Below are 15,327 nucleotides of genomic sequence, written 5' to 3' on the forward strand. Positions count from 1 at the left end.
GGTGTGATTGGTGTGGCTGGTATGAGTCTTACCCGGGATTCAATATCCTTCCTTATTATGTACGCTCGTCCGGGCACAGTATCCTAACTGAGGCTTGGAGGAGGGTCATAGGGGGAGGAGCCAGTGCACACCACCTGATCCTTAAGCTTTTATTTTGTGCCCTGTCTCCTGCAGAGCCGCTATTCCCCATGGTCCTTACGGAGTCCCAGCATCCACTACGGACTACGAGAAATAGATTTATCGGTAAGTAAAATCTTATTTTTTTTACAGTCTTCACCAACCACGGTCTCAGAAAGAGAATTTTAACGAATAGCCGAGAAAAAACATTGCTTGTATCTGCCATATGTAGCCATAAGCAATTACACATGCACAGCTAAATTACAAAGGGTACTAACTTGAGAGACCAGCCATATGTCTGTGTACTGTTTTGATTTTAAGAAGTAGTGTAAGCCATGTACCGCCTCCCTGTGCTGCTTATGTGATGAGTCCAGATTATTGGCACAACAAAAATAGTGATTGCAAATAGGGGGATTTTCTGATGATTCTCCAGCACCTGCCAGCCGTCTCATATAATATAAAGTGACTGTGCTAGACTGGAAGCCCCTTAAAAGCATTTGTCTGTATTTGTTCACAAACAAAAGCCTTTTGTGTCAAGATTAAAGATATTTATGCTTGTTCCTTGCAGCTTCTTTACATAAGAGGATTATCAATTCATACTCCAGGGTTTGTGCTAACTGCCATCTGGGACCCTCTCGTCTGGGGTTCTTCCCAGCTGGAAGTCTCAGTGGATAACAAAGACTTCTTTGTGAATGAAATGTGTAAAGACTGAATCCCATTGCTCTTTTGTTAGTTTTTACTACACTTGTGGGACCCAGTACATGACAAAAAGACCTTTTTGAGGGTTTTATAGTTCTGGAAATGTGAAGAAGAGACTTTTGAGGTTTATAGAGTTCTAGACAAAGAAAGAAGAGAGCTATAAGGCTAACAGAGTTCTAGACAAAGATAGAAGATACCTATGAGGTATATAGTGCCTTGGACACATAAAGAAGAGACCTGTGGGGGGTGTGGCCTAGCTACTGTGAGGAACAGACACACTGCCTTGAGCTCCCCACTCCCAGAGGCTTAAACTGGTTATTTTCTAACCCAAACCCCTCACAAAGCCCCCCAGTTTATAGATCCCCACCTGCAGCACTCAGGGAGTGACTTGGACTGCGACCTCGGAATCGGGGAGCGATTGGAAATAGCTCCTGCGGATTGAGGCCCAGTCGCACCCTCCAGCCTGGGGCCTCGATTTTAGTGAAGACCCGGCGCGGCCTCCCGCCGACCCGCAAACTGCTGAATACCCGCCGGAGGCAGGACCCCCTCTCCCAAAGGTGCTTACCCACCTCCTGCTGCCGCTGATAAACACCCTCACATAATAAACGGTGCTGCTTCAACCAGGAGAGCTCCGTCCGGCGGCCATATTGGAAGGGGCAGACCTTCAGGACGGGCCCCACACTGCAAGCTGCACCTACCGCACAGACCCGGTGAGACTCTCCACCCGACGGCTCCGGGCTCCGCTCACCGCCGGACGTGTTTGCTGGGCCTGCCAGACCTCCGGTCCTCGCCGCATCTCCTCCACACTCGGAGCTCAGACCCGGCCGTCGGCCATCTTGGAGGTGGCGTCCGGCCGCAACAAGCTCCACACCACCGACGCAAATCTCCACACACATACTGCAGGGACCTCCCCGCCATCGGACCCCCCCCCAAAGGTACACAGCCCCCCACAGCTACACACGCTCACCCTGTACGTAATTTAGCACTCTTATCACGAGTGCATAGCACGGCGGCCATATTGGAGGTGGCATTCACTGTCAATAAGCACCACAACACCGTCTGCATTGCCCGGCCGGGCCCAGTGCGCCCCATACAGGGCACCGCTCACCACTGGACACCTCTACCTGAATTGCCAGGATACAGTTGCACTCTACCCCCGCACTCTAAACGGACCCGCTTGACGGCCATCTTGGAGGTGGCAGAGACAGCAACCTCACACCGCCAACACCGCCCTCATCTGATACTGAGGATCCTGGCTGAAGGACCCCGCTGGACACTCCTTGGGACCCTGTGCCTCAGCTTCACAGAGAGCACACACACACACGGCCCTCGAGACACCGGCCGATATATCACCGCCTCAAAGCACAGCACCTGAACCCCCCCCCCCCCCCTCCCTCTGGATGGTGCTGCTCACCCGCGCCCTCCATTCCATTCCTATCTTACAGAGCCCAGTTCCTCACTACATGCGCCTCCACTAATTCGCCTGATGAAGATCTACCTCTAGATCATGGGGTGGCCTGACCAGAACAGGGGCACAACTACACGCTGCCATTATTAACACCATCTGCCTCTAATGCATCTACTTCAATGAGACCTTAATTGCCATTTATTCATGGGAAGCCCCATAGCATTCATTCCGTATTACAGAACTTTCCATTTTTCACTTTATTTTTTTCTCACGGAATGCCACAGAAGCGCCGAAAGGCCCCTGCTCCATCCAAACCCAGTATTATCAGGGCGTGGGAAAAAGCGGGTTCTCTGCCGAAACAATCACCTATAGCTGAAAGCAATCTGAACATGGCTGGTGCCTCTCGTACCGACCCTCCTTTGTCGGCTCAAGATGTGATCGCCATAGTCACTAAAACGATACAATCAGAGATGAGATCGGCCCTAGCAGATTTTAAATCGGAATTGGAAGACCTAGGTTCCAGAACGGGCACTCTGGAACAGAAGGTAGATGAAATTTGTCAATACCAAAGCGTCATGGATCAAGAATTTACAGATTTACGGGCAGAGATGGAAACATATAAAGACCAGCTCGAGGATATCGAAAACCGAAATAGGCGGAATAATATCCGCGTACGCAACATCCCGGAAACAATAACTGCCGACGCACTACCAGCCTACCTAAAGGACCTTTTTCTCCACATAAGCCCTGACATCTCAGTGGACCTTCTTCACCTGGACCGAGCCCATAGGGCCCTCCGCCCAAAACCGCCCTCGACCCAACCACCACGGGACGTTATCCTCCGCTTTCACTATTTCAAAGCGAAAGAGCAAATTATGGCTGCTGTTAGAGGGCTCTCGACGGTCTCCCATTCTGGGTCTCAACTTCAACTCTTTCAGGACTTGGCACCATCGACCCTAAAGAAAAGGAGAGATCTATTGAATATCACCAAGACTTTGAGGACCCACTCTATTAAATACAAGTGGGGCTTCCCCTTCCAATTATTGGTCAACAGAAATGGCACGACCCACGCTGTCAAGACCCCAAATCAAGGATACGATTTACTAAAGTCGTTTGGTCTCCTAGAAGATGCACCAGAAATAAGCCAACAATCTACTTCACCTTCTAGACCCCTGGCGCCATCGAAGGAATGGACCCCGGCTTAATTTAATCACATCAATTACATTAGACACGCTAACATAGAAAATTCTGCTCCATACTCTATTAATGTTAATTCTTCATATACCTCCTGATGTTCTTTAACAATAAGTTTGATAATGGTCCTATAAGACAATCCTGGCGCACTTTTTTCTTACCTTTTCTCTTTACCCTCTCGCCTCAGGCATCAATATGTTGCCGTGTTGATGTTGTCCCCTGTTCTCCCCTAGGCCACCCCGTTCTTCTTTTTAGACGTTCTTTTTAGACGTTAACTTGATATGTTCACTAAACTTCACGTTCAACGAATTTTGCTGTTTCTACACACCCTCACACTCAGATGGATGTGTCAGGACGACACTCCCTCTGCCTACAATGGACCGAGCTCCACTAAAGGAGTAGGTCCCCTTTTCTTCCCCCTGACTCTTAACCCCTCTCTCACTATCTCTAACCTGCTCCCTGTTCTCCCTCCCTGCCCTTTCCGCCAGTCGGGATGTGAATCCCATCTGCTACTGTGCTCTTTCTCTTTTGACCCACCATGAAGTTGACAGTTTTAACTCTCAATGTAAACGGTCTTAACTCCCCAACTAAAAGGGCTATGGCCATCCAATACCTTCACAGGCGTAAATCTAGCATTGTAATGCTGCAAGAGACACATCTCAAGACCCCCCACTCTTCCCTCACGACCAAACAATATCTCACGGCCTATCACTCCTCCATGAACGCTAAACGCCGAGGTACGGCAATTCTCATCCACCACAATACGCCGATCACCATACATGACTCTATCTCCGATCCACTGGGTCGGTTTCTTATCCTTAAGGGTACGTATAACAACGCCCCAATTATATTGGCCTCAGTCTATGCCCCTAATGACCAACAAGGTTCCCTCTATGCCACATTCTTTAATCAACTTACCCAGATGCCCCGAGGACTTATCATTATAGGAGGGGATTTTAATACTATCACAAACCCCAAACTAGATAGATCACGCCCCTCTAACACTCCCCCCAAACATGCCAAGACATCTAAGGCGCTCATGTCACGATTGGCCCTTCACGATCTATATGACGCATGGAGAGTACAATACCCCAACGCGAGAGGTTTCACACATTACTCTCCCCCCATGACTTGCACACTCGCATTGACTACTTCTTTGTAGACCGTGCCACATCTCAATCTCTTGCAGGCGCTCAGACTCTCCCTGTACCATGGTCAGATCACCTAGCAATCGAACTAGAAATTTCTTCTCAGGTAGGCCCCCGACCCACTCGCCACTGGCGACTGAACGAATCCCTCTTCTTGAAACAATCAAATATTGAGACTATCACTACAGCTCTCACGGATTTTATTACCCTCAACACTACCCCTGATATCCCCACATCCATCCTGTGGGAAGCTCACAAGGCCACCCTCCGGGGCACCCTTATCAATTTGTCATCTGCATCTAAGAAGTCAGAGATGTCACGCATACTAGAGTTAGAAAAGACACTAACATCCCTGACAGACCTACACCACAATCATCCTAAAAGACGCACTTATCTAAAAATACTCGCTGTTAAGGGACAACTGTCGCAAATATTATCTAAAAAGGCAGCACAAACTCTGTTGTGGGTTCGACAAACTTTTTATGAAAAATCAGATAAAGCAGACACCATCTTGGCTCGCAAGCTGCGAGCTAAACGCACTCGTAACCATATTCTTAAGCTAAAATGTACAGACGGCACTATTACCCATGACCCTCAAGTTATGACCAGACAATTCCGTCAATTCTATAAATCACTTTACAATCTCTCACACAACCCCTCTACCGTACCCTCAGACATCACCTCTCTCACTCAATATTTGAACTCATGCTCTCTACCCACGTTATCCGTAGCACAGCTTCAAAGCCTTAATGCAACGATCACTGATGAAGAGATTAGATTAGCCATTAAATCGTTACGCCGCTCTGCAGCGCCAGGGCCTGATGGCTTCACCGCCCTATACTACAAAAAATTTGCAGAATCACTGCTACCTATGCTTCGTCCACTCTTCAACTCACTTCTGGAGGGAGGCACGCTCGATGACGCCACCACCAGGGCCAACATCATAATTATCCCTAAACCACAGAGAGACCCACTAGAGATGGGCAATTATAGGCCTATCTCTCTTTTAAATGTCGATTTAAAACTTTTCGCTAAGATTCTTGCTATGCGCCTTTCCCCTATTTTGACGTCCTTGGTTCACCCAGACCAGGTGGGCTTTATCCCTAACAGACAAGCATCCGATAATACGAGGCGTCTGATCAACCTTATTCAAATAGCAACAACCCGCTCACTGCCGACCCTGGTGGTGGCGCTCGACGCTGAGAAAGCCTTTGACAGGGTGGCTTGGCCATTTCTGACTCAAACCTTACACCATATGGGATTTCGAGGCGCTTTTCTCAACGGTATTAACTCGCTCTATCTCAACCCTTCCGCTTCCGTGTTAGTAAATGGCCTCGCGTCTGAGCCCTTCCAAATTAAAAACGGCACCCGACAGGGATGCCCCCTCTCTCCCTTGTTGTTTGCCCTTGTCATGGAACCTCTCGCAGCCAGAATAAGGCTCAATAGCAATATCACGGGTATAGAAGTAGGTCACTCAGACCACAAGATAGCAATGTATGCGGATGATGTAATATTGACACTGACCAACCCCACTGACTCTCTCCCAACCTTATTTGCTGAGACGCACATTTATGGCTCACACTCAAATTATAACATCAACACAGATAAAACAGAATTATTAGACATCAACATCCCTCACTCAGACTTAACACTTCTTCAAATGAACTTCCCGTTCCGCTGGCAACCTGAGAAGCTTAAATACTTGGGAGTCTATCTAACAAAATCGTATCCCCGATTATATGCAGCCAACTTCCCAAGACTACTTGCCTCCATCAAAACAGATCTAGTAGCGTGGAATAAACAATATATCTCATGGTTCGGACGTACTGCGGCGATCAAAATGAACGTCCTACCCCGCTTATTATATTTATGGCAGACGCTCCCAATCCACATCCCCACGTCAATCCTTAAAAATCTACAGCGCAACATTTCAAATTTCATATGGGCAACCAAAAAACCGAGAGTCAAGATGCGAATACTACACAAACATCAATCCACAGGAGGTATAGGCATACCTGATCTAATTAAATACTACCGAGCCACCCAACTAGCATCATGCATCCACTGGCACGCCCCGCCCAACCAGAAAGTCTGGACACATATAGAAGCTCACACATTATCGGTATACTCCCCTTCCACCCTCTTATGGTGCCTACGTACACAACGCCCGCCAACCTCAACCATGCTCCCCACAACACGATTCACGCTATCCATATGGGACTACTGCACACGATTATACCAACTCCGCTCATCCCACCCCCTCTTGGTCCCCTTGTGGAACAATCCTATCTTCACTCCTGGTATAGACCACAGTCATTTCCCACATTGGACTGCCCACTATATTTTGTTTCTATTGGATCTAGCTCCCCTACATACCTTCCCGGACTTTGCTACTCTACAATCGCGCTTTAACCTCCCCCACAGAGTTTTTTTACAAATCCGACACTTCCACCACTCGCTCCACCGTCCTTCCCCAGGCACCCCCGTCACACCCACCTCAGCTATCGAATCCCTGTGTCGCTCACACCACCTATCTAAAGGTCTTATCTCGTCAATCTATCAGATCTTACTATCACACAATCAACCTACTAAGGAATCCCACGAACTGGCATGGGAGAATGACACGGGGGAAGTTCTCACCCCCGAAGACTGGTCCCTAATTAAACTGGCCATATCAAAATGCTCAATCTCAGTGGGCATTAAAGAGAATGCTTACAAACTATATACCAGATGGTATTTAGTGCCGACCCGACTCCGTGCAATTTTCCCGGATGCCTCGGATCTTTGCTGGCGACAATGTGGCCAGAGAGGATCCTTAATACACGTTTGGTGGACGTGTCCAGTTATAAGTCAATACTGGAAGGAAATGCACAAACTAATTAAACATATCACTGACTTTGACATGCCCTCTTCACCCTTTTATTCTCTCTTAGCCAGACCAATCCCCAACCTTCCACGTCCCACGCTCAAACTAATCAATCACATACTTAACACAGCGAAGTGTCAGATTGCATCGCACTGGAAATCCACAACCCCCCCTCCCGTCCCAGCTACAATTAACGCCATATGGTCAACTTACAGACTAGAATGAATCTCCTCAGTCCTTCATGACACCCCGACTCAATTTATCCGCGTTTGGTCACCTTGGACCGATTACTACAACGCCGAACCTCCCCTGTCAACCATCTAAAAACCATCTGAATTCACCTAGCACGATGCTACACCCCGACTGGCAAACCCCCCCCCCACTACTTGTATTATATGATTGCATCTTCGATTTTATGAATCCTATCCCCGACCCTACCTCCCCCCCCCCCCACTTTATCACCCTTTCTCTTTCCCCCTTTCTCTCTATTATTCTCTTTATCGGCACCCTTACTACCTCCCTGTCTCCCCCCCATAAATAATCCCTAACGTTCTATACTACTTTCCTCCTTCATCTTTCCTACAATCTACTACATATATCTTTTCTACCAGATTTATGACCAGTATATTCATCTTCATATATATAAAATGTTAAATTTTATTTCAATGTTATGAGTTACACTCCTATTGATCTTCGATGATATATATTGGACCGCAGACGCTTGTTACAGTATAACGATATTTAGCTAAGATATTATAATAAGCCTACTGTTTTTTCTCTCACGAGTTGTAACTCAATTCTAATTCACCCAATAAAATATTCTTTAAAAAAAAAAAAAAAAGAAGAGACCTGTGAAGTTTTAGAGATCTGAAACATAGGATGTGACGGCAAATAAGAACCACTTGGTACGTCTAGTCTGCCCCTTATCTGACACACAAAGAAGAGAACTGAGAAGTTCATAGAGTTCTAAAGACAAGAAAAGCCTTGTGCCTCTGATAGAGATCTAGGAAGAGACCTTTGCATCAAACATTTCATAGCAGCGCGAATAGAGAAAATGTGATAAACAAAATAATATAAACACAACATTGATGACACTCAAAGGTATACAGTAGCCTCTACCACCTGACACAAACTGCAAAAGCCAGCCATGGTTGTCTTAGAACCCCAAGTTATACATGTTTCTCCTGAAGACCGTGGCCATGCAGGAAAGCCTCCTCACCCTATAGCTGATGAGAATCTCTATTTAGAAACTACAAAAAGTGCATGCATTTTTCTTTATATGCGCAAGTGCATCTACTTAATGATTTTCAGGTGCATGCTCGCTGCACGGTGCTTTGGAACTAATCCTGGAAAAGCAATCTGTGATTAGGTTTTTAATGTAAGTCTTTAGGACTGTCTCCTTTATCTATCTATCTATCTATCTATCTATCTATCTATCTATCTATCTACAAATCACTTAAGTGTCTGTATGTTTTTTTTTCTTAATTATGAGTTTGAGGGGACATCGGGAGAGTTAATAAAAAAATGAGGTCCTTTGCTGGATATAAAGGCTGTGTGCTCCTGCAAAGCAAGGGATGCCCCTGCAAAATTTAATTTCATTACCTGACAAGACAAGCCATTGGTGTAACTAACTCCTCATGTCACTCAATCATATGTATCTGTGCATATATATATATAAAAATGTATATATAAAAATTCCATTATTTAACCATAAAAGCAATATCATGCTCAGTTCATTAAACATTAGTAGCTTACAGATAAAAGTTCATGAAAGTAATCTCACATAAGTCTCTCCTGTTGCAATTTATTTAGCATATCTGTGGGTCTTTAGTCCGTTGTTGCATTTAAAGTGGTGCTCTGGGAGGATCCCAAAATGTTGTCGCCAAGATAGGAGAGTAGCAAATATAAAGTACTGTGACATGGATAACATACACCGGGTGAAAGTTCACCGGTCACATAGCAGATCACAAAGGGGGTCTTCTCCAGTGACCACTAAGTTCCAGGACCACAAACAGTAACAGTATCTATCACCTGGGCGACTAGTTCGCTGTCAGGAGTCCTATTCCTTCTGTCTGATACCTTTTTAAAACAAGCTGACAAGACCGAATACCTGGCCTGTATTCTTTCCAACCACACCCTGCATAGTACCAGGCCTCCCTAACACACAATGTTGTGGCATATTGTGGACTCTATTCCCAACTACAACCCAAGCAGAGACATTTTCAAGATGGCAAAGTGACTAGCTTCCAATTAGTCCACTGCTAGGCTGCGTGTGGCATCAGGTTTCTGTTTACGCTGCTTGGGTGTATGCAATCATAAACTCAATGGCTATGCTAGCAGTCTTGAGGTGACCCAAGATGTGGCAGCACCATGACCAGAGATTAGTCTTGGCTGTTCTGCAATCTCTGGTACTGCCTTGAGTATTTAAACCAGAACATTTCTATATGGTGCATGCTCCACCTCTGTCTGTTCACTTCCCTGGTCCAATCAGGCTACACATGTGCTTTTTGTTTTCACACTGTCATCACCCTTTGTGGCTGGTGCTGAAGGAATATGTCATTTCCACAATTAGCAATCTCTGAGTAATGCCATATTTCTTCAGGAGCTGCCCAGGGATATGTCTGATCAGCAATCCTAAGCATCCCACACACAGCAAGGGTTATAGTCTTCATTTTTAAGTTGATACTGAAGAAACTCACCACCTATGAGCGGCCTTTTACCATAAGGCCTGATTCAGAGATGAATGCAAAGCAGTAGCAGCTGCAACGCAGCCATTGGATCACTTGCGAGAACATTGCCCATCAGGTTACACAGATGGCCATCTTAGATCGGTAGCCAAGGTCAGTAAAGCTTTGTCAGAAGATGCAGGCACTCGCAGACAACGGGGATGAAACGCCGTAGTTACCAGGAAAGCTGCCCGCTGCCACCCCCTCCCAGCCCCTAAATTGGCGCAGTCTGTTAATCAAGCTGCCAAACTGGAGGCACTGTGTGCGACTATGCAGGACCCGTTCTGCACATGCACAGTCCTCCTGCCATAAGAGTTCTACTTAAACCATGAGGTTTGTGTACAACTCTGAATCAGGCCCATATTGGTGTATGCGACTATATGCTAATTCTAGTATCAGTTCTTCCTCTGGTGTACAACTGTGCGTCCGACTGTACAAGGACAAATACGCTTAATTAGAGCATCTTTAGGTAGGTACGCATCCTCAAAACTTGTACCTGCCCTAAGGTAGGTGCAGATTTTCTGCCTGAGTAAGGAGTTTTAAGCATCTGTGTACGCAACCACTTAGGCTACCTGCCTGTGACACTCTCATAACAAGCTCATAAGATGCAGCATATCTGTGCGTCTGATTAGCTGATGCCCAGGAAGGCTCAGCATATTCCCAATGCAACCCATTCCCAATACATTTCTGATGCTGTGTGTCTCACACGCAGCTATGCCGTGGGATCTATGTGCTGTATTAGTGTTTAGTGATTTTTTTTCCAGCACCCACCCATGTCCATCTTTTCCCAGATTTACAAAACTAGGTCCCAGTCTCCCTTATTTACAGTGCCCGAAACCCATCAGTCATTACAATGATGCAAAGTGTTATCTATTACAAGTGATGCAGAAAAGCTTCCCCAGTGGCTCCCGAAGTGTCTGAAATGATGTCATCTGTCATGTTTGTTGTGTGCCGTTATTGTGTATGTTAATGTTATTGTGTCATGGTTTATGATTATATGTATCAAATGTGTTTTGCTTCTGTGTCCTTCTCTAATATATACAGTACTAAGGCAGTGGTTCCCAAACATTTTTAAATCATGGCGCACTTAGAGTATCAAAATTGTTTATTACGGCACCCCTAAGCCAAAAGTTTCTTATTGAGAAAGTTAGTAAGAAATCTTAAATTAAGTAAATATGTAAGCCTTAGATTCAGTTGTGTGGTGCGGGACAAGATTTGCTTCTGTTTGTCCACATATTTTATGATTTACAGGCACCAGCACTGGGTTTGCCGATTTACATTGACCATAAATAGTTTGAATTGGTCCTGGACCACCAATCCAAGTCACCCCTGCAAGTGCCTTGAGGCACCCCAGGGTGCCACGATACTCAGTTTGAGAACCACTGTACTAAGGGGCTGATTAAGACCAAAAAAAAGGCAACTTTGCACTTGGACAAGCCGTGTTGCAATGCCAATGCAAGGGCGCACACATTTATTTATTTTATACACAGGATAAGTACTCTCTGCTTTTTTAGCATATAGCTCACCAATAATAACTAGCTTTATTTTTACACTGCAATTCAGAGTTCAGCTAGAACCCACCCTGCCCAACACTACATTTGTGCGCACATTATAAATCTGCCCTACCTGCAGTGCAACTTGGTTTTACCAAGGTGAAAATGTGCTTTTTTTTTTGCCTTGCTCCCAGCTATGAATCAGCCCCTAGGTGCCCCACTTTGGTATTTGATTATCTTCTGTATAAATGTATGGTAAATAAACTGCTGAATAAGTTTGCTGATTTATTATCTGCCCACAGCACATTTCACCTCACATGCCAGGGGAACCCTGGAACGCACATGATGAAGAACTATGGGAATAAAAGTCCTGTTCTGTTTTTTTTTCCCTTCAGTTTGATTCTGAGAGCAGTGGATATATCAGCACCCAGCAGTTCTGGACCCTGCTACAAAACCACAGCTCCGAGCTGGATCCTCACAAACTGGACGTCCTTCTGGCCCTAGCGGACAGCAATGCTGATGGGAAGATATGCTATCAGGATGTTTTGAATCTAGTGAGTAGCCAGCAAAAGGTTCAGTTGTTTGGCCGAATATCCAAACACAATATAGATTGATATTATACCAAGAGGTGCTGAGACCTTGTACACTTTGTACATTTTTGTTGAACATTTTTTTTTTTTTTTAAAGCATGAAAATGTTTTAATATATAACTATGGGGCAGGAGCAAGCCAGATTATGACTACATGGGGCCGAGGCATGTTACTGTTTTGTCTATCCACTGCCTTATAATCCATCCATGCTAATATGCTTTTCATATGGAACTTAGGGGTACATTTACTAAGCAGTGACAAGAGTGGAGAAGTGAGCCAGTGGAGAAGTTGCCCATGGCAACCAATCAGCACTGAAGTAACATCTATAATTTGCATACTATAAAATGATACAGAGCTGCTGATTGGTTGATGGCGAAATTTATCCACTGGCTCACTTCTCCGCTCTTATCACTGCTTAGTAAATGTCCCCCCATTATATACACTTCCATTAATCCCCAGGTTTATTTACTCACTCCTGCATAATGTTAAAACTGTATCACATAACATTTATCCACCCCCAAGACACTTACTGGTCCTTGAAAGGTGACCAATCACATGTGCAGAGTGGATAGCAATGAGTGTCCCTATCTCCAGTCCTTCACCCATTGCTATCCACCCTGCAGGAGGACTGGAGTGGGCTATGGGTGGGAAGAGTCTAGGATGAATCAATCACTGATCCTTGGCGCAGCTTATAGGTACTGTAGCTGTGCTGGGGAAGGGTTGTTCAGAGGCTGGCCAAGAGAATCACGAACCAGGGCTACAGATCCTTCATGCCTACCCCTCTATATCACCAAAGCCATGCCCCCAGGATCTACCAGGTTGGCTAGTGGGTGATGTGGACCTGGGAAGCAGTCAGGGCCATTGTAATAAATGGCTAAAAAGAGCACAGGGTCATCATTAGATTTCCCTAAAAGAGGTTTTCCCTCAGCATCATAGCGCTATAGGATGACAGTATGCCCAGTTCAATCTTTAGGTCTACACTTTCAAGTTGTGTGAGCAAAGTAATGGTAAATTTTACTGTGCAAAATAAAACTTACAAAGTTCAATCTTCAACTAATAGTCTTATTCCCTATCTTTCCACAGCCCTGACATTAACCCACATTCTAAATCTTAACCTACGTCAAGAATGAAAACTAGACCTAATACTAATCCTCTAAACCTATTTCAAGCTCTAAATCTATCAAGACACAACTGTGATCTTCCACCCTGAAACCTCACACAGATTCAGTTGAACCAGTAGACAGATCATTTTGTCATCTATTGTTTTCTTGAATAAATGCATAGCTGTCAGATCTTTTAGGGGGATATATACCAATTCTTGTAGAGATACAAGGTGGGTAAGTTTCTCAAAGAAACCAGTCAGATTCTAATAGTCATTTATCTAGCACAGTCTATAAAATTAAAGCTGATTGGTTGCTTTGGATATATCTTCCTTTAAGACTGTTCAGAGACTCCCAAAATAAGTAAAAATTACTGAGAGCCCACATATGTAGCCATCCTCATCCAGACTGCGACTATTTGTCCCCGCAGTCAGCTTCCTGTGGGGCGCGTGCATGTATATGGGCATGTACATGGAAATAGGGTAGCAGAAGGTAATGCACTGCTATGTTTGCAGGTACAAGTCACAAAGGGCAGTAGAGTTGGGGTTTCAGTAATGTAGCGCTTGTAAGAGAATCCAACCCCTTGAAAGCAAATTTGTTTATGTTACAAATTACATTTACATAGATTGCTCCAGACAGTATTATTTTGAACCTGAAGGCTTTTAAAGTCATTTTCAAACTCATAATCCATTATGGGCCTGATTCAGAGTCGGATGCAGAGCGTCTTTTGGCACAGTTGCGTCTGTGTCTTTATGCTAAGCCATTCCCTGGTGTATATCTGTCGACCAATTGTGTAAGTACTAAGGCGCCCACTTGCCGCATCTATAGGCGCTGCATTACCATCTGGTGCGTCGTTAGATGCATCATTGGTCACAGCATTGACACTTGTAGCATCCCTATGGCAGGAGCAGTTTCTCCATCTGAGTATGGCCTCCTATGTGAGTGGTTCTTTGTCTGCAGCTGCTTTAAGCGACACACCTGCGCCCTCCCATAAAATGTAACATCTCTATTCATTTTTAGCAACTCTCCTGTTATCTCCCAGTCACCAGCTATGAACACACCTGTACGTCCAAATCTGCATTGCTACTCTGTACTTACAAAATTGCTATGCATGCGTGGTGAGACTCCGATGTATGTGCAGAGGAAAAAGCAGCAACCGTTTGCCTGCATATGGGCATAGTGTCCGACTCTAAATCAGGCACTATATGTTTTCAATACAAGAATGGAAAATACTGCTTTCAGAAGTATACAACTCCTGCAGATGAGATCTGATAGGATGGGATGGTATCTGGATCCCGGTACTTGGGATGGTATCTGGATCCCAGTACTTGGGATGCCAGTGGTCAGAATACTGTCAACTGCATCCCAACGCTCAGGATCCCGATACCTAAGTACCTAAACCCTAATCCCCAACACCCCTAACCTTCCCTACCCGCAGCCTGACCCTAACATCCCTGGTGGTGCCTTACCCTAACCCGCCTCCATGCAGTTTAAACCTAAACCTCCCACTATTGCAGCCTAAACGTAACCCTCCCCGGTGGTGCATAACCCTATCCCTGACTCCCCGCAGCCTAACCCTCCCTCCGCAGCCTAAACCTAACCTCCTCCGACCCTCCCCCACCGCGTGGCCTTACCCTCAGCAGAACCCCCAGCATACTCATGTTTGGGATCCCGGGATTCAGGATTCCGGCGCGGGCATCGCGATCCATGTTGGAGCCCCGGCGTAGGTATACTGAGCAGTGTCGGGATCCTGGCGTCGGGATTCCGACTGCTGGGATCCTAACCGGATCATCTTTTTGCTGCAGTAACATAAGTCTGTTTGCAGGGCCGGTGCTAGGGTATTTGGTTTCCCCCTGCAAACTATAAATTTGCGCCTTCCCTCATACCTTACAGCGTGCACCAAAAGCATTCCCAAAAAGGTGTTTGTTCTCACAAGAAAGGGGCGTGGCCACACAATAGTACCTGCATTTCAAATTACGCCACACA

At 45.6% G+C, this 15,327-nt stretch overlaps 1 protein-coding gene across 8 annotated transcripts in view; it reads left to right on the forward strand.

The window, feature by feature from the left end:
* Positions 1-15,327, forward strand: part of RHBDL3 (rhomboid like 3) — a 146,541-nt gene that overhangs the window by 88,730 nt on the left and 42,484 nt on the right. For all 8 annotated transcript variants that reach the window (XM_063960899.1, XM_063960895.1, XM_063960892.1 and 5 more), the window contains one exon: positions 12,047-12,205. In XM_063960899.1, coding sequence (XP_063816969.1) covers positions 12,047-12,205 — 159 coding nt within the window. The remainder of the gene's footprint in view (positions 1-12,046; positions 12,206-15,327) is intronic.

The sequence above is a fragment of the Pseudophryne corroboree genome, chromosome 3 (genome assembly GCF_028390025.1).
Source record: "Pseudophryne corroboree isolate aPseCor3 chromosome 3, aPseCor3.hap2, whole genome shotgun sequence".
Lineage (NCBI taxonomy): Eukaryota > Metazoa > Chordata > Amphibia > Anura > Myobatrachidae > Pseudophryne > Pseudophryne corroboree.